Genomic DNA, 20,446 nt, shown 5'->3' with positions numbered 1-20,446 from the left:
CTTTGCACCTGGAATTTAGTGCTCTGGGCATATGAGACGTCTATGATTAATTAGGATTATGCATTCTCTGGCTGTGAAATTCTATAAGCATATAATATGTTGCATTACGTAAAATCTTGGAGTTCCGATTCCACACTCCTGATTTTTTTAAAAGAACCACAAGTTGCCAGATCCTTGTTATTTTCCAGCACAAGCTGCAGTTATAACTGTTCCATTTGTCTATTTGTCTTTCTTTTCCTTCAAGATGCTACGAGTTTCACAGATGATTGAGACTCAGGTAAGGGCAGCAGCTTCTAATCTGGAGAACTGGTTTGATTCCCTGCTCCTCCACACGCAGCCAGCTGGGTGACCTTGGGACAGCCCCACTTCTCTCAGAGTTCTTTCAGCCTTGCTTACTTCATAAGGTGTCTGTTTTGGGGAAAGGAAGGGAAGGCGATTGGTCAGCCCCTTTCAGAGCCAGTTTGGTGTCGGGGTCAGGAGTGCGGACTTCTAATCTGGCATGCCAGGTTCGATTCTGCACTCCCCCACATGCAGCCAGCTGGGCGACCTTGGGCTCGCCACGGTGCTGATAAAGCTGCTCTGACCAAGCAGGAATAGCTTTATCAGTGCTGTGGCGAGCCCAGCTGGCTGCATGTAGAGGAGTGGGGAATCAGACTCAGCTCGCCAGATTAGAAGAAGAAGAAGAGTTGGTTCTTATATGCCCCTTTTCCCTACCCGAAGGAGGCTCAAAGCGGCTTATAGTCGCCTTCCCATTCCTCTACCCACAACAGACACCCTGTGGGGTGGGTGAGGCTGAGAGAGCCCTGATATCACTGCCCGGTCAGAACAGTTTTATCAGTGCCGTGGCGAGCCCAAGGTCACCCAGCTGGCTGCATGTGGGGGAGTGCAGAATCGAACCCGGCTTGCCAGCTTAGAAGTCCACACTCCTAACCACTACACCAAACTGGCTCTCCAGACTTTACTTCCTAGGCATGACTGTTACCCCTTTTCAACTTTCGTTGTCCCTGAAATGTTGGTGTTGTTATAAGTACCATCTGTTGGCTCATTCCTCCTGTTCCAAATGCCCCAATGTACTTTCCCCATTCCCCACTGGTTCCATGCACACCGCCCCGAGATGTCACAGTGAGGGGCAGTATATCAATGGCATGAATGAATGAATGAACGAACGAACGAACGAACGAACGAACGAACAATAATTTCAAAAAGGGAAAGAAGCCAACGATAACCAGAAGTCGAGGAGCACCAAACATGGAGATGCCACTTAGCCACCAGAGCCGTGGAGGGGCCCTTCTGTTACCAGACCGGTTCGTAACTCTCAGCCGCTCCCGGCATTTAAACCAGTGCCAAGAAAGCCGCTGCCAAATCTGTGAATGAGCCCAGAAGCCAAAGTCCAGCCTGTGAGCGAGATGCAGCAATGCGAACAGGGCCCTCGGGTAGTGATCCGTGGCATCAAAAACTAGGCCTCCTCTGAAACGCTGGAGAGTGTTGAGTCGCTGCCATGGAGACGGGGCTTCAGCTCGGCCCGTGCAGCTCCCGGTTTGTGTCCGGATGCCCTCTGGCACCGACGAAAGGGAACATTCGGGTGACACTCGTTGTTCTCTTCCCAACGCAGTCAGGCGGTGCTCCTAACTAAACCCCATGCAGCCTTGGAGGGAGGACAAAGTTCATAGGGATCGAGGCTTCCGTGACAGCTGACAGCTGGCAGCAGGGTATCGGAGTTTATGGCAATTAAAATGTCACGTCTCAGGAAATTTGCCCCGGGGGATATGGACAGACAAGCCTGACCCCTTGAGAAAAACGAGTAATAGAGCCTTGATGTAAAATGTAGTTATCCACCCCAGGATGTAAGTGAGGGGTGGGATATAAATCAATTAATACATTTTAAAAAATGTATAGGGCTGCTCTTGTCTCAGAAAGGCTGAAGAAGGAAGAAACGGCTCCTTGGTACGAGAACCTTGAGCACTTTCGGAGCTCAGAGCATTTTGTAGAATCATAGAATCATAGAGCTGGAAGGGAACTCCTGGGTCATCTAGTCCAACCCCCTGCACTATGCAGGACACTCACAACCCTATCACTCATCCACTGCAACCTGCCTCCCCCTTGAGCCTTTACAGAATCAACCTCTCCATCAGATGGCTATCCAGCCTCCGTTTAAAAATTTCCGAAGATGGAGAACTCCCCACCCCCCGAGGAAGCCTGTTCTACTGAAAAACCGCTCTGTCAGGAACTTCTTCTGGATGTTTAGACGGAATTTCTTTTGAATTAATTTCATCCCATTGGTCCTGGTCCGTTGCTCCAGGGCAAGAGAGAATAACACTACTCCATCTTCTATATGGCAGTATTCTGTGATCCTTACAATGCCCCTGCAAATTAGGCCAGTTTCATGATACACACATCCAGTGCAGCTAAAGGTACAGGAGCAGGCTTGGATAAGGGTTGTTTTTTTCCTGATCATGAACTCTACTGACACTTGACGTATCTTCATAATAAACAGTTTTAATGGGTTGGCCCTTCTCCCTTTTTTGCCTTGCAGATTAGTAATGCCTTTGCAAAGAGCAGCCTGAAGCAGCATTATCAAGACTCATCTATAATGGCACTGGAGTGGGTATATTTGTTTATTTACTTCCTTCATTTGTACCTTGCCTTTCTCCTCTGTGGGGACCTGAAACCTGAAGAGTCCTGCTGGGTCAGACCAGTGGCCCATCTAGTCCTGTATCTTGTCTCACACAGTGGCCAACCAGTTCCTCTTGAGGGTCAGCAACAGGCTACAGAGGTTAAGATCTTCCCTTGATAAGAACATCAGAAGAGCCCTGCTGGATCAGACCAGTAGTCCATCTTCTCCAGCCTCCTATTTCACACAGTGGCCAACCAGTTCCTCTGGAGGGTCAGCAACAGGCTACAGAGGTTAAGATCTTCCCTTGATAAGAACATCAGAAGAGCCCTGCTGGATCAGACCAGTGGTCCATCTTCTCCAGCCTCCTATTTCACACAGTGGCCAACCAGTTCCTCTGGAGGGTTAGCAACAGGCTACAGAGGTTAAGATCTTCCCTTGATAAGAACATCAGAAGAGCCCTGCTGGATCAGACCAGTGGTCCATCTTCTCCAGCCTCCTATTTCACACAGTGGCCAACCAGTTCCTCTGGAGGGTCAGCAGCAGGCTACAGAGGTTAAGATCTTCCCTTGATAAGAACATCAGAAGAGCCCTGCTGGATCAAACCAGTGGTCCATCTTCTCCAGCCTCCTATTTCACACAGTGGCCAACCAGTTTCTCTGGACAGCCCACAACAGGGCATAGATGCTGAGGCCTCCCTCTGATAAAAACATTAGAAGAGCCCTGCTGATCAGGCCAGTGGTCCATCCAATCCTGTATCCTGTTTCACACAGTGGCCAACCAGTTCCTCTGGAGGGCCAACAGCAGGATACAGAGGCTGAGATCTTCCCTTGATAAGAATATCAGACGAGCCCTGCTGGATCAGGCTGGTAGTCCCTCCAGTCCTGTATCCCGTCTCACACAGTGGCTAGCCATTTCCTCTAGAGGGCCCACAACAGGGCAAACAGACCAACAGGGCAAACAGGGCTTTCCCCTGGCATGAAAAGTGCCTCTTTTCTAGCTTTGGATCAGCTCACGTACAAATCAGGAACGCGGGGAGGGAAAACACAGGAACAGACCCAGAAGTTCCATCACATGGCTTCCGTACCACGCTCTGCACTGAACTTGGGAGTTAGAAACTGGAGGATTCCTAAGTCGTTGATTCTGGAAATGGGACCAGATGCCCAGGTGCTTCAAAATCTGGGCAGAAGTTCCGAATCAAAGAGTTCGGGAAGCCTCCCCTGTTTTGTCCTCTTGGTTTCTTTTCAGACCCAGCCCCTTCAGAGCCCATTTCATAGTGAGGATGAGCAATGGCGCCCAAGCTTCGCAGCTCAGTCCAGATACCATGGCCCAGGAAATGATTGAAGGGTACCAGAAATCCCCAGGCCATGAAGTTCTGCTGGATGAGGAGAGCTTGCAGGTGGAAGGTGAGTTAACAACAGAACCGTTGGCCATCTCCAGTCCCCTCCCCAAAAGGTGGATCATTTCATTTTCATGAAATGCTGCTCTGGAGGGGGAATTGGTGGAAATGGCCAGCTTTAACTTTAGGTAAAGGTATCCCCTGTGCAAGCACCGAGTCATGTCTGACCCTTGGGGTGACGCTCTCCAGCGTTTTCATGGCAGACTCAATACAGGGTGGTTTGCCAGTGCCTTCCCCAGTCATTACCGTTTTTAGCCCTCAGCAAGCTGGGCTTGCCTTTTAATGGGATTTTTCCCCACTGTTGATGTTTTTTTTCCCCTTAAAGATCCCAGTGCCTTTAAAGAGGTGCAAGACTAGTACAGTTTCAGCCAGTTAAGCTTTTTCTGGTGTGCAGGCCCAGCAATGGGAAAAGCTGAACCTGATATAGCCATGGGAGCCTGATCAGAAAGCAAAGTCAGCAACTCTGTGAGAGTGAGAGAGAGAGAGACTCCTGTTAATTCGTTCCATGTATCCCCCCATGATGTTGTATGTAAACCACCCTGAGCCATATGGAGGGGCGGTATAGAAATCAAATAAACAGATAAACAATATCATGGGACCATTTCAAAGCGATAGAATGCAATGTCATCCGTCCGAAAACACTCCTTTAACAATGCTAGATGAGTAAGTATAAAGCTTCAGATTCATATCCAGGAATGGCCTGGAAATCTATCCTCAATTTGCCACTCCAGTAGCCATCCTTGGAATAGCATACAGCGAAGACAACAGATGATCTAGATAAATATTCTCATGGTAAATCTACTTACATGAACAGAGATGCAGTCCTATAAAATCTCAAGGGCTTCTTCTGTCGTAATGCTCAAGCTAATTGATGCTTGGTGAAAATTAACCGCTTGTCTTTTCTGCCAATAAATGACTATTATTATTTATTACATTTCTATCCCACCCTCTCAAAACTGCCTCAGGGCAGTGTACAGCATATAATCAGCAATTAACAAGTGGCTAAAATAAAATAGCGTAATAAAACAGCACAACAGAACAGTTTAAAACATTAAACAAGAGTCTTAACCACAGAGTCACTGCTGATTCAGTTCCAAATTCATTCCATGTACGTCCACACACCCCTGTTGGGAAAACAAAAAGGTAGGCAATTTAGAAGCGTGGGTGAATGGAGGTCATGGTGATGTTAGCCATTCTGTGGAGTCTGACTCTTGGCAATCCTATGGCTCAACTGCCACCATGATTTCTGATCTTGCACCGCTTCTTTGAGTTGAGATGTTCTGGCCGGTGTCTGCTTCAATCGTGCCCAACCATTGCATTCTTTATCAGCCTGCTTTCCTTCACCCACTGACCAATCCCAGCATAATCTCTTTCTCCATTGAGCTGGATTGCATGATATGGCCAAGGCAAGTGAGCTGGAGAGTCACGATTTCACCTACCAGTGATATTTATTTTATTTATTTTTATTTATGATTTAATTTATATACTGCCATTCCCAGAATTCCTGGCTTATGGTGGTTCACAACATCTGTTCCACAAAATTTATTTCTGGTAAGAGCTTGGAGAAGGAGCATGTCTCATGGTTTAAATGCCATTCAGTGCTTAACACCCACTCAGGGTGGCTGTCCCACCCCTGAGTGCTTCCTCCTCCAACTGGCTTGCCTGTCTGTCCAGCGGCCAGCCAATCACCTTCCATCCCCTACCCCAGACCACCCCCTCCTCCTTCCACTTCCCTCCGAGGCTCAGAGGCTGCAGATCCCTGCTGCGTGAGAGCTGCCCCTGCCGGTGAGTTCCCTAACAGCTACCTGCAGCCTTTCCAGGTCCTGGCGGGAGGGGGAGGCCGTCTGCAGAGTCCTTCCACCCCAACCCCCAATCAGGCACCCTTGTATTCCTGAATGCAACAGGCTTGGCCCCTAGTCTACAATAAAACAATAAAACATCAGTCCATAAAACACAATAAAAATATACATCAGGCTTTTTGTGCTGCAGCGTTTCCTTGTTTGTGTCTTATGTGTCTCACCAACAATTTCAAATAAATATGCATTATCCGAAAAAGCCCGATTATGTATACATGCGCATGTTACCCATACACGTAGAATGTAAACAGCCCTGGTTATTGTGACAACCAAGAAACCGCGATGCTTTATTCAAGCTGGTTCCTTTGCCCCATCTTTAGTCTACAATGGACTTTGCCTTTTGAAGCCGTCGTCCCCGCAGCTTCCTAACTGGGCAAGCGACAGCAACAGGAAGGGTGACAAGAAGGGCTTCCCCTGGCACGTCACGGTGTTGAAGGATGGAGATCCCGCTTGCACAGGGAGTCTGGTCACCGAGAAGTGGGTGCTGAGCACCAGCAATTGTGTGGCATCCGGGTGAGTTTCTGCCATTCTCTCCAGGGGAGGCTTCCTGGCTGTACCGGGAAGTGGGGGAGACGGGGACCCTGTGCGGTGATGAACTGGAAAAAAATAAAACCACCCGCATCACCACCAATGCAATCATTCAAAGCACATCTGCAAGAGGATGGTGAGGAAACAGGCAGCTCTGCCCTCTCTTCCTGGCCGTCCTATTTGCCTGGGGAGGGAATAGGTTGTACAATAAAGTATTCTAAAGAATAATCTCAAAATGGATTGCAGTATATCTTCAAACGATCTTCTCATTCACTTCCAGTTTGCAAATGAACCATTTAATTTCTCGATGTACGCAGTGTACATATTGCCAAATATCTCAAGACGAGGTACTTGTTTCATTCCACTTCTTTGGATGCAAACATACATTCTCCTAGATAGGGCTTTCTCAACCTGGCTTTCATGAAACCCTGGAGTTTCTTCACAGCCCTAGAAGGGAGTTAATTTTCAATATATATTTTTAAAAATTGTTAAACATGTATTGGGTGATATGACCATATATGGTCATGTCGACCTGCCCCCCCCACTCTCCACCCAAACAGCCAATGATGGGCCTGAAGGGGGTGGGAAGGGGAGGGGCACCAGGTGGGCGTGTCCACAGCTCTGCTCTCCAACCATATTCTCCACCCTCGTGCCACTTTTGAAGTGTCTCGAAGTCTGAACGATGTTTCAGGGGTTTCACAGCAGTAAAAAGACATTGAGAAAGGCTGCTCTAGACCAAAGTCTTCGATAGCTTTAAATTTCAGTATTATCTAAGAGCCATCTAGGGGCCAGTGGCCACCCCCAGATCTTGAGATTTCTAGAATTTAAACCTGTATCAGCAACATTCATCAGAAGGACGCCTCTGCGGACACTTTGAGTAATTCGTGAACATTTGTTTTACGAGGGCCGAATGTGTTGCCTTAGCAAATTCAGCAGAGACAAGGAACTGGGTTGTAACCTCCCTGCAAGAGAGAGACACAGCATATCAGGGTGGATCCCAAAGTGGCCACATGTAACCATTGACCTTGAGAGGTGGAACAGTCCACCCACCACTTTCCTCCTGACAATGGGATCCATTACAGCCGAGAGCAGAGGCAGCGAGAAGGTTGCGATCCACCCTGTGTTTATCTGGTTCCACCGGTAAAGCTTTTTGAGTTTAGGTCACAAGTCCCTGGGTCGGAAAAGCCAATACTCCAGTTTCTACCAGGCTCTACCCATCATTCACCCAGCCCATGCTGCTGGTTCTCCAACCATCATAGAATCATAGAGTTGGAAGGGACCTCCTGGGTCATCTAGACACTCACAACCCTATCGCTCATCAACTCTAACCTGCCACCCCTTTGAACCTTCCCAGAATCAGCCTCTCCATCAGAAGGCTATCCAGCCTCTGTTTAAAAATTTCCAAAGATGGAGAACCCACCACCTCCCGAGGAAGCCTATTCCACTGAGAAACTGCCCTAAGTGTCAGGAACTTCTTCTGGATGTTGAGACGGAATTTCTTTTGAATTAATTTCATCCCATTGGTTCTGGTCCGTCCCTCTGGGGCAAGAGAGAACAACTCTATATGGCACTCTTTTAAATACTGGCCAGGTTCATTGCACCTCTCAACAACCGTGACTGGTAGATCAGTATTATCTCCTCTTTGGAGCTAGGTGCAGGGGCTGAGGCTGGAAAGAGAGGATGGTTTCCCTGTGGCTGCCCAGGGGGTGCATGGCGGAGTCAAGATTCAAATCAGGGTCTTCCTGACTCATATCTGAAGGACTCCAAGACACTCGCTCCTGAAGGTCTCCACTTGACTACACCCAGGGATTGAGATGGCTCTCAGAAGCTCTTCCAAAAGCTGCCCTTGGGTGCCTCCTGGAGAACACAGCCTTCTCTACGGTTGCATTGCCGTGAGAAATGTTCAGTTGGCAACCATCTTTGGCATTTGCTTAAACGCAGGGCAGGGCAGGTCAGGTCAGGTCAGTCCTGTTTGCTGAAATCATTGATGGTTGCGTTCCTGTTGCTTTTACAATGCAGGTTTTGTGGGTGGAGCCTGAGAAGGTGGGTTTTGGAGGAGGAGACAATGCTGTACAGTCCACCCTCCAAAGTGGCCATCTTCTCCAGGGACCTGATCTCTGTCAACTGGAGCTCAGTTGAAATCCCCAGAGATCTCCAGCTACCATCTGGGGGTTATGGAGAAAGTGACCTGTCAGGGATTGCACCTGGAAATGAGCGTTAAAAATGATAGGCTGGCTCCGAAGAAGTCTGAAGAAGAAAAGTATTTCATTCTGGCTGGTACCCAAACACGGACTGGTTAAAAGACACATTTCACAGCTTTCTCCAGTAGCTTTATTGAGTAATAATGGAATGCACATGCAACCTCAATGGCGGTTTGCCAAATATCTCAACACGAGGTACCTTTAACCATGAAATGTTATGGAGAAAATCACTTGCAAAGGATCAAATTTGCAGGGGAACCGAGTACTGGTGGCCAAATCTTGAAAGTGTATGGAGGGGTTTATTCAAAAACATCCCTACTACATTCTGGGCTTTTTCTTGGTCCCGTTCTGGGGATACTTTGATCCGCACTCTGGGTCCAAATTCAGAATTAGATCTAGGACCATGTCAGTTGAAATGGTGCTTTGGACAAGGTGGCTGAAAAATCTTAGGTACAAATTAAAAACCCACAAATGTTATGTTACCCTGTAATCCCTAATGCAACTTTTGGTTGGCTTTTCCTTTTGTTCATGCAAGGGACCGGTGGGGTGTCACTTGGTGGGTTGGCTGCTTGGGCAACAGATAACTGGTAAGGTCTCATTGCATGAAAATGTTGGATCAGCTGCTTCTTTCCTTCCTTCTCCCCATCCCGTCTTTTGGTTTGCAGCAACGACTCCTCGGTATATTCCGTTCAGTTGGGTGCCATGGACAAACACGCTGATGGGAGTGAACGGTATCCCATTGCAAAGATCATCCGTAGCTCCTCAACAGTGCAAGACAACCTTGTATTAATCCAGCTGGCAAGACCACCACCCATCACTCCTTTGGTCCATCCCATTTGCCTTCCTGACTGGACCCAAGTCGCACCTGTTGGGACCAAGTGCAATTCTCTGGGATCCAAGAAAAATGATAGTAAGCTAAAGATCTCTTTAGGGCTGAGGATTGGCCACAGTCCCAGGAAAGGTGTCAGTGGCCAGCCATACTCAATCCCCAACTGACCAAGAGCTGAAGATTTACTTAGGATCACTTACAAATTACTTTGGATTGCCAGCCTCCAGGGGATGGCTGAAGTTCTCCTGGGATTCCAAGTGATCACTAGTTGACAGAGATCAGTTCCCCTGGGGAAGCTCTTTCGGAAGGTAGATTATACAGCACAGTAGCCTGCTAAAGTCCCAAACTGATCCCTCCACCGCCAAAATCTCCAGGAATGTCCCAGCCCAGAGCTAGCAAACCTAAAGGTTCTGCTGGGATCATTGGATCCAGCCCACTGGCAGATCCTATTATATGAATAATGGGTACTGGGCCTGTGAATTACACCTGAATAGTTCCAGAGGGACCATTCTTCACAATCTGGTTAATGGCCTTTCAATGCACTTTAGATGTTCCTGGGTGTAGTCTACATGGGGCTTTTTACCCACTCCCAGATCGACTAAATCGCTGGAGTCTTCCCTGAATTCATTTCCATTTTGATTTTGGGTGCTTTTTCCCTCTGCAACATGCATGATTGATTCGTGGTGACCCTACTTCCCCACCCCCTGCAATATCCTGGAGTGGATATAAGTCTCAATATTTCAAAAACTGCCATGAGTAAAAGTGCAGTCTTCTCTGATTGGCCAGGGCGTCAGTTCAAAGACTTCCTGGTTCCTGGTTGCAAGGCTTCCCTTAAAGTGACTGTGCTCCAGAAGCCCTAATTTCTCTCAGCAGAGATTTGTCTCTTGTTAGTGCCCCCTCCTCTGCTGTCTCCAATCCTCTCCCCCCACTTTGTTCAAGAAAAGAGACTCCTGCTGCAAGTGCCACCCCTCCCCATTCTGAGCTTCCCCAATCAAGTGCAGAACAATTTCTGTTTCAGTTGGGGGATAGAGGAATGCCCGAGTTCAAATCTATCTGAATTCAGCAGGATAAGTGCAGAGTCAGCCCTGTTCTACACGGGAAAATCCAGCTGCAAAAGCACACTGAAGGTGCATTATCCTACAGGTGTGAAATTACATTTTAACAGACCTACAGACCTATTTCTAACTCCCTGGCTCCTGCTGCAGGATGATTTGGGTACTGCTCCCTTACCTTAGAAAATGACATGAGCCAAGGAAGCAAAACAAGGGGAAGATAAAGATATACTTCGCCCTGGTCATCGTAAGAACCGCTCCCCTCCATTTATACCAAAGAAAGGCTGTTTTGATCATTGTTTTAAAATAATATTAAGAAAACCATGTGCCTGTATTCACACCCACTGCTACTGGCTTAAGTGGGTTTTATGACTATTTCCTCATGTTCTCAAGGTACACCATTTCCAGGTTCCCCCCGACCACCGGTGGGGTGGGGGTAGAGTTGCTAGAGCCAGTTTGGTGTAGTGGCTGGGAGTGCGGACTTCTAACCTGGCATGCCAGGTTCGATTCTGCACTCCCCCACATGAAACCAGCTGGGTGACCTTGGGCTCACCAGGGCTCTGATAAAGCTGTTCTGACCGAGCAGCGATATCAGGGTTCTCTCAGCCTCACCCACCTCACAGGGTGTCTGTTGTGGGGAGAGGAAAGGGAAGGCAATTGTAAGCCGCTTTGAGCCTCCTTTGGGTAGGGAAAAGTGGCATATAAGAACCAACTCTTCTTCTTCTAGATCTGGGTTGGGAAATTCCTGAAGATTTGGGGGTGGAACCTGGGGATGACAGGGATTTATTATTATTATTACTATTATTTAATTGGTTACCCGCCACTCCCAAGCAGGCTCATGGCGGGTTACAGATGTCCAGTTAACACCCCACCCCAATTAAAATTCCATTAAAATGGACATAAAAATACCAATACAGTAGACCAGGGGTAGTCAAACTGTGGCCCTCCAGATGTCCATGGACTACAATTCCCATGAGCCCCTGCCAGCATTTGCTGGCAGGGGCTCATGGGAATTGTAGTCAATGGACATCTGGAGGTCCCCAATTTGACTACCCCTGCAGTAGACCGACAACCCAATGACATGGCAGAGAACCCTCCCCCCCCCCCGCAATCCCCAACCCCTACCTCTAAAGGGAGGAGATGAGGTAATCAAGGTTGCAGCTTGACACCGGGATTGGATCAATATCCTAGAGTCCACCCCTCCAAAGCACCAAATTTTCTCCTGGGGACCAGAACAAAGACACATTCGACACAATCACACTGTTCATCTTTAATCTGTTTTTTCATTTATATGCTGCCCTTCCACGAGGGCTCAGGGCGGCTCGTGCAAATTAAAAATGACACACATCATATAAACAGTTTAAAACTTTAAAAATCCATCCAATTTAAAATGCAACGGGTCGTGATTACTTAGAACAATTATACCCATCTGCTTGATCGACCTCCTATTGCAGAGTATGGGAAAAGGAGATCACATAGGCAGTTACCGGTGCAATTTCCTTGGGTGGATTTGGACAAGGAGGCCAGTGATATTTTGATGTTATCTTTAGGCCTCACCCAGGGAAAGCACTGCAGTTAGCTGGGGAGGGCAGAAACGTGACTGTGAACACCCACGGCTTGAAGGAAGAAGAGTTGGTTTTTGTACCCTGCTTTTCTTTACGCGGAGGAGTCTCAAAGTAGCTTCCAATCGCCTTCCCTTCCTCTCCCCACAACAGGCCCCTTGGGTAGGGAGGCTGAGAGCATTCTGAGAGAACTGTAACTGGCCCAAGGTCACCCAGCAGGTTTCACGTGGAGGAGGAGCAGGAAATCAAACCAGATTAGAGGCCACTGTGCTTTAACCACTAATTCACGCTGGCTAGAAGGAAACAGTAGCAATTTAGTACCATGTGAACATTGCAGGTAGGAAACTCTGGGCGTAAGGAGCAGTGAAACCAAAGGAGGTGAGAAGTTTGGAAGGCCAGTGGAGACTGGGAAGCGAAGGTCAGAGGAATGGATGTAAGGGAAAGCATGGGCAGAACAGCACCGGTCAGTACTAATTTTTGTGTGTTTTTCGCTGACAGAGCCAAATGTCATGGAGTGGACAGTTACTTCCTCGTTGGGCTGCAACCTGCCCTCTTCCCCCACATCCTTGTGTGCACAAACGGAGGACCTCAAAAAGGACACTCAGGTAACTAGCAGATGGCTATTAACCAGCACAGGACCCTACACTCCAGGAGTCTGTCAGGAAAAGTGTTTTAAAATCACACTTAAAAAAAAAAAATCTCAGCTCTTCTTCCGTTTCTGCCCCTCCCCGTTTTATCCTTCCGGTAGTCTTGTGAAATAGCAGAACAAAGTTTTAATCTAGTGGCGCCTTGAAGACCCCACGAAATTTTGGTCAAGGTGTTAATCTTTTGTGTGCATGCACACTTCCTCAGAAGAATCCGCATCAAGTATCTGAAGAAGTGCGCTTGTGCCTTGAATACAAACTTATTTGATCCTAAAGGTGCCCCTGGAGTCAAATTCTGATTTGCACAAATGAGGAAGGCAGCTGAAGCATCATCATCTGAAATGCAATACCTCTCACATTATTATATGAATTGCTGTAGTAATATACTGGCAGTTGGTATTCTGCAATTCAAGATCTAGCCAAGTTCTTGGGAATTGCAAATCTATCTTCATAAGGATCTTGTTGTTTCAAGGAAGGCTTTCCAGAGCTGAACTGGTATTTACTCAACGCCCAGGGGTTTCTTGAGGCTCCTAGAGCTCCAATAACTGGCACAATGGTCATCTTCTTCTCCCAGAGGCCCTTTAAAACTCTATTTGTAGGTCTTGGTATCTGGTGATCTTCTCCTGTTCTTTCTTTTCTGCTGTCTCCTGGGATTCCAGTGATCTCCTTTTTCTTCAGTTATGATATCCAGGGTGTTATGCTTCAGACGCTTATCTGTTTTTTTTAATTATTAGGGACTGTCTATACTACCTTTATATAGCATGTTGAGACTAAGAACCTAGTATGGAATTGATCATCATTCAATGTATCACAACACTTTTCAACGCTATGCTGCAACGGCTCTTGCCCAAAGGCCAAAAGCAGTGAAGCAATCAGGAAACTGAATGAAGAAATGATATGAATGATTCCTCCTCACAGCACAGCCTCCTCTTCCTCTTTTGCTAGATGACCGCTGGAGGGTCTTTTGTATGCCCCGGAGAGAACGAGCAGCTTTACCTGGAGGGGATCATTCCGTCCACCATAAAAAGTAAAGAAAAATCACAGCTGAAACAGCAACTGGTCGTCTTCACTCGAGTGGCCCCAAGGGTTCAGTGGATAGAATCTCAGGTTCGCCCCTGAGAGGGTGCTTGGGAGTTAAGAATGCAGGCAGAGTTCAGGGCCTGCTGGGAGGGGAAGCGTTAGGCTGTTTGACTGTCGGGAGATTAAGATTTTGACCAAGGCTGGGTACATTCCTGGCCTCTGCCAAACGCAAAATTAGCTCCAGGTGACTGGGCAGTGATTTTTAGGCCTTAGATTTGCCACAAATTCCTCTTTAAGTCCAATTCAGACAATCAGGTAGGTACATGTCTGTGTGACTGGGCCAATCCTTTGTAGCAGTCCTCCCCATGTCCCCAGCTGTACAGCAGCTTATCCATACATGGCACACATGCAGCTGATTCCTTAGACATGCCAAATTTCTTCCATTTTTACATGCCCTAGGTTGCCCAGGGGGAACCTGTGCGCATAGAAATGCATGCACCTAGGCGTCTCCCAGACAAACGCAGGATACGGCTGGGAGAGCATTTTGGGTTAGCATGCTTATATCTTTGGGAGGTACTAGCAAAAGTCTACCAGCTGGATTTCACATTTTTGTCTAAGTATCTTGAAATATTTTCTAGCAGCCCAAAGTAACTGAATTGGGGCAGGGTTGGGGGGGGGGGTGTGTGCATGTAATGTGTTTTTTGCATGTATCCCATTTCGTGCATCTTCTCTAAAGACTGGGGGGGGGGGAGAATAGGATTATTACAACTTTGAGACTTTCAGAAGGGTAGTTGTGTTAGTCCATTATAGCACAATAAAGCACCGTGTGTTAAGTGCCCTCAGTTTGTTTCTCACGCCGACACTATGACTCAATGAGAGGACATTTTGGGGTCATTCACAGCCTTGGATATCAAGGGCTGTGGCTTCTTTTGAGGAGGTTGATCCATCTGGCTTTGAGTTGTCTTCTTTTCCTGCTGCCTTCCACATTTCCTGGCCTTATTTTCTTTGCCAGAAACTCAACCTGTGACTTCTACTCTAGCACACACTTTAATGACTCAAAAGCTCAACTCTTTACAGGCTTCACAACTGCCCATTTGACTGGTGTTGTGTTCATCCCAATCGCTATTATTTGTATGTATTAACAGGAACTAACAGTAAAGTCAATTGTCCATGCCATAAAAACAAAAAGACCAGGCTGTAAACAGCTAAGGTGGTAGTAGTGAGTTCTGCATAGAAGGAGAGTTGGTCTTTATACCCCGTTTTTCACTACCAGAAGGAGTCTCAAAGCAGGTTCAATTGCTTTCTTTTCCTCTCCCCACAACAGACACCCTATGAGGGTGCTCTGTCAGAACTGCTATGTGAGAACAGCTCTAACAGGACTGAGACTAGCTCAAGTTCACCCAGCTGGCTGCATGTGAAGGAGCAGGGAATCAAACCCGGCTCTCCAGGTTAGAGGCCACCGCCCTTAACCACCGTACCAAATTGATTCACATACTAGGGGGGGGGTATTCAATATGCAGAAAAATATGACTTTGTAAGTTAATCAAAGCCCCCCCTCCCCGTGAAATTAACCTGATGTAGCTGCTGTATTAATAGTTTGATCAAGCTGAAGACAACACATAGTGGGCCAGCCCACCCTCGCTGGCAGACTACAGAAGGGTAAGAGGCTGATGGGCAGCTGTTAGAGACACTTTTTAGAAAACAGCATGGAAGTGAACAAAAGCAAATTAAAAAGGCCATCCTTCTTAAAGAGCCCATGGATGTGATGGCTGGAGTGGACTGCTGAGGTCTGGCTTCAAGTTCTTAAGCTCACGGGAGAGCCTTGGACCAGACCCTCTTCTTCAGCCCAACTTACTTTCACAGGGTTGTTGTGAGGATAACATGGGAGGGACACTTACACAACACTCCGTGTCATGACAATTACGTCTTTAACCCATCTCATTTCAAAGACTTAGGGCAGCTTCCAACAGAAGGGAAGATGCGGGGTAAAAAAATTAACACAATCCTACCCCATTCAGATCTTTTGAAAGATGGCCCTCTATAAGCCCTCAGCAATAGTCCAAAAGACACTCAAAGACCACCCCTTGTGGATCAGCTGCAGAGAACAGCATCTTGGCTCTCCATATAGGAAAACATCGAGGGAACATCTCCCTGTGAGGCAAGTTGGTATGTCGAACTCAATTCTTGATAGCCCTTCAAATCCGTTTGTTCCTCTGGAGGAGGCTCCAATCTCAGCAAGGCACCTAGTGCTGACAATCACGGGAAGCAGTAAAAAACCAGATATGCCTGATGCCTACTGCAGAGTCAGCCCACATGAACCTGAGATAGGTCTGCTGATCCCAGAGCAGCTCCTGTTGTGGGAGAGGCAGCCGCTTGGTGGATTCCGGCTACCGTATGATCTGTCCTCTTTGGCACTTCGGGGGCTCCCCTATGTTGAGAAAACGGGGAGGAGAAGGGAGCGTGGAAGTAGTTCTGGACGTACGATTCGCCAAAGGCACCGGCAGCCAGGTTTGGCACAGGAGCATGTGGGCGAATCAGTGGGCGCTGTGGCCAAGATCCTGAGGGGTGAGCACTGGGGTGCATCTGAACGACAGGCAAGGCTGAAGGAGAGCTGTGATATGTCTGGACAGGATAAGACCCTGGCACTGGATTTAGCCTGCGCAAAAGAAAACACACATGTTACTCCAAAAGCACAAAGGGCATTGGTGACGTTGCCACCCAGCTAGGTAAAACAAGAAATGGGACAGTCTTGAGGTGGGGTGGGGGTGGGAGGAACATAGATTTCCCCCCATTTACTCCCAATGTTTCATCGGGTGGAGGGGGATCTTCTCTTATAAAATATTTTCTTTCAGAATGAGTAAAATCTTTCTTAAAACAAGGTTTTGTCACATTCAAAAGGGAAAAGTCTGAGGGCTTTAAAAAAATTGTCCAATGGAAACATATATCGATTTGGGGGAGCACTGGGGAAGGGGAAGGGAGATACTCTGAAATATTTTCTCTGCTTGACTGAGAATGACCTTCTCTTCCAAAGCATTTCAGTCATTCCAATTGTGGACGTTCTCAATTTTCTCCTATAGAAAAATTAGGACATTTGGGGGAGCCCAAATGAAGAAACACTTGTGCTGCAGCCATATACAGTATTTCCTTCCCCCCCTTAAACATCAATAATAGGGCAGCAATTAATATGCTGCCATGAGTCTAATGATAACATGTTACAGAGGGCAATGTTTGCTATGTTAACAAAGTTTAGCTTAATATCCAAACATTCCGGCCTTCCTGTCTCCTGTGGCTATGAGAGTTGTTTCCCAAATAAGATAAGTTTCTTTTGTTTGCTAAAACAAACACCCTATGTTTCAATACCTCTCAGATGGCAAAAATTAAAGATACACAGGCTAGGAAGCATCGGATGCAGCGGTTTGCAATTCTTTTCAAGTGCTGGGCATCCTTGCAAATCTCTTATACAAAATTATTAATATTCTGACATTCCATAAACAGTACAATTTTGTACACTTAATTATGGGCTACATGTTGTTAAATCGGCAAAGTTTCCATTTGCTAGGCGGTATTGCACATTAAAACTAACTCATTTCAAAGCTGGTCTCCCATTTATCCTTAGTTCCAATGATGCCCGCCTATTTATTTCCTGGCAAATAGATGGGGAAGAAATGGAGATAGTGACAGATTTTATTTTCCTGGGCTCCAAGATCACTGCAGATGGGGACTGCAGCAAAGAAATTAAAAGACGCTTGCTCCTGGGGAGGAAAGCTATGGCAAATCTCTGTTAACCCCTGGAATGTGCACACTTACTTCCTAGTTTGAGCAGCTCTTCTTTCTGCCAGAGACCCTGGAACATACTTCAGTCCTTTTACTCTCTTCAGCAGTCGGAAAGGGAACTTCTGATCTAGCCGAGCAACTGCCCATTCAGGTATATCCAAGCCGAAACAGTATCCATAGCCGTCTAAACGTGACAGTGCATTAAGGAGAATTATGGAAAAAAGGCAGGCTAATCCCATAAGCATGTATTTCCCAAGAGACAGCCACAGTTGTCCTGTAAAAGGAAACTGGATGATACTGTCAGAGATTCAAGGCCTGACCGAGGGATCTGCCATCCTAAAGGGGCTACACTGCATGATTCCAGAGCCATACCCTGGGCACACTGCAAGGTCACAGAGAGTGGTGGGACTCAAATCGGGTCCCTTCAAGCAAGAGAGGTGCTCTGCAGGGATGAATTACAAATCCAGACTGTGCTTGTTATGGCTGTATGGCCAACACTTGCTGCTTCCAGCAACCTCCTAAGGCACTGATGACTTTTAAAATTCCATAAATATCTCGATTATTGCTAACATACCCTAAGCAAGTTATCAATGCATTTTATGTTGTCAATGCAGTAAGTTAGGTTTGATAGGACAGTAAGAATTGCATATATTCCCCCTTTCTGCAAATTCAACATCTTTTTTTGTGGGAGAAAGAAATCATAAGAAAATTTTCCCCAATCCAAATCTCCAATTCTGGGATCTTATGAGCAATTACCAGTTACAACAGTCCCATCCTCCCCTCTTTCTTTCCTGCTGTCTCTTCCCATCTTCTTGACTCCCACCTGCCCTTAGCATTCCATGCCCCCTAAAACATGCTCAGCCCCATCAATGTGCCAAGAGCACATCACTAAGTAATGTTTTCTAATACACCCAAAACAAGTAGAAACTTCAACCTTGCCAGTAGGTGGCCTCACTTTACTGCCCCATTGATTGGCATTCAGTTATTACGCTTTGTGTTAAGAGGAGTGATACTTCTCAACTTTATAGAGCTGTAGCAATGATTATTAAGGTACAGTCAGGATTCAGTTGATAGTAAGACTTGCTTTCAGCTTTCTACCCAAAGGATACACAATTCCCCAATTAGGAGGCCACAGATATTCCCCAAGACAGAAGAGTGTGGAATCAGGCATGCCACGCCAAGCAACAGCCACGGCACAAGCAACATAGGGAAGGAGACACCAAAGAACACCGTCCTTTTCATTTGGGAGCGGGTGATGGAGACGCCGAGCATAGCGAGAGCCACAGGCGTGAATCCTTTGGCATCCTCCATCTCCAACAGTCCAGACATGACGGCCCTAAGTGCAAGGTACAACAGGGCTGAGGACAAGGCGAAGGCCACGGTGTAGAAGCACTGCTTCACGGTGCCCGCGTTCTTCTCAAAGCTGCCGGCAAAGTACCAGGCGACGACAGCGCCGCACACGAAAGAGATCACATCCTCATACACGAAGATGTACATGACCAGCCTATGAACTGAACAGAAAAGGCTGTTTTAGAGAAGATGTCATGGGCTAGAATCAACCCACAAGACAAGATTATTTAGCTAGGGTGGTTTTGATGGGCTGGAGAAAAGAAAAAAAACAATGGCCCTTGGGTAGTGTTTGGAGGGGCGGCCTTGGGATGGGGGCACACTTCCAGGCAGCTGAGCTCTTTGCACATAAGCATTGCCATTCCAATGCTGCACTGCAAATGACCCGCGCTTACCTTGCCACTGCCGCACCGCCTCAGGCCGCAGGGAAAAGGCGGAGTCTTCGGGCACCATCCCCGCGCCCCACCGCAGCAGGCCCGGCCCGGAGACCAGCAAAGACAACAGGACGGTCAGGCAGGTGGCCACAGGGATCCGCTCCATTCTCCACCTGCCTCTGGATTTCACTTCCGGCTACGGACCAGTTCCGGCTCGGCTCAATTTTCCTTCCGGATTAGGCTACCGCCGTCGCCAAGGCAACGAGAAAGCGGGCGTCACATGCCCCTTCCCCATTGGAGGCCCGCGTTGCCCAAGAAACGCCGCCTGAGGAATCCGTGTGAGCCACGCCCACAGTCTGTCTCCGGGCGGGCGAGTTTCTTCTCTCAGCACGCGCGGGTTGATTGGTGGAAATGATAGCCCCGCCCACCTCAGCAGCCAGCTGCCTCCTTTTCTTCGCTGAAGTCTAGGATAAGGGGGCGGAGCCGAGGGGGAGCGTGGCTCAAAGGAAGGCGGGGCTAAGGGGAGATTCGTTCTGCGGGGCGATCCGGTAGCCCTCCCCTTTTCTTTACTTTATCTTCCTGCGCGGAAGATAAATTTAAACCCCGATTTAAAATGAATTTTAATCCCTAAGCGACTCCTCCACCGATTCAACTGCAAAAATCAACATTTTGCATAATTGCCCATGGAGGAACTGAACTCAGGATCCAGAGAGATTGCTCCGCTGGAACTGAACCGAGGACCCAGGGAAGGATGCCTGGCTGTTTCCTGCCCTTCTCACCATCTCCACCGTCCTCAGCTCCGTCATCCTTGCACACGAAATGGAGATTTTATTTCCTAGCCACCAGCCAAGCGACTGCCCTGCGGATTTGGGGAATCAGAGGGAAAGGGGTTTTAATTGGAATGTACTGTTTTTCTGATTCAAGTGGGTATCTGTCTTGGATTGGAGTAGCCTTGTCAGAGGAAGTGTGCACGCGCACAAAGGCTCACGCCTGGAATAAATCTTTGCTGGTTATTCATGTTGTGTTGTGAATTATTGCTTGACAGATTGTTGCGATATTCTATTGAAACTTGTATAATGTTATAGAATAGATTATTATAATGCTCTACGTAAAGTTATGCACTGTTCCATGTAAACCGTCCAGAGCTGTAAAGAATGGGTGGTATAAAACTCCAAATAAGTAAATAAAAAATAAATTAAAAGGCGCCACTAGACTCCAATTTTGTTGTGCAACTTCAGACCAAAACGGC

The 20,446-nt window shown here is 47.4% G+C and overlaps 2 protein-coding genes across 2 annotated transcripts; one reads left to right on the top strand and one right to left on the bottom strand.

Annotated features, from left to right (window-relative positions):
• The first annotated feature begins 3,893 nt into the window (after window positions 1–3,893).
• LOC143824823 (prostasin-like) lies at window positions 3,894–13,801 on the top strand. Its single transcript, XM_077312556.1, has 5 exons — window positions 3,894–4,017; window positions 6,187–6,379; window positions 9,261–9,505; window positions 12,537–12,643; window positions 13,628–13,801. The coding sequence occupies exons 1-5, from the start codon at window positions 3,894–3,896 to the stop codon at window positions 13,799–13,801; spliced, it is 843 nt and encodes a 280-aa protein (XP_077168671.1).
• Window positions 11,735–19,454, bottom strand: RHBDD2 (rhomboid domain containing 2). The gene is made up of 4 exons (XM_077311702.1): window positions 19,219–19,454; window positions 18,586–18,987; window positions 17,510–17,660; window positions 11,735–16,358 (listed from the first exon to the last, which is right to left on the bottom strand). Exons 1-4 carry the CDS (start codon window positions 19,361–19,363, stop codon window positions 16,007–16,009), a joined length of 1,050 nt encoding a protein of 349 aa, XP_077167817.1. The 5' UTR covers window positions 19,364–19,454; the 3' UTR covers window positions 11,735–16,006.
• Window positions 19,455–20,446: the final 992 nt, after the last annotated feature.

Source organism: Paroedura picta, chromosome 15 (genome assembly GCF_049243985.1).
Source record: "Paroedura picta isolate Pp20150507F chromosome 15, Ppicta_v3.0, whole genome shotgun sequence".
In the NCBI taxonomy this organism is placed as follows: domain Eukaryota; kingdom Metazoa; phylum Chordata; class Lepidosauria; order Squamata; family Gekkonidae; genus Paroedura; species Paroedura picta.
The sequence above is the reverse complement of the archived record's forward strand: the minus strand, read 5'-3'. Positions and strand labels throughout refer to the sequence as shown.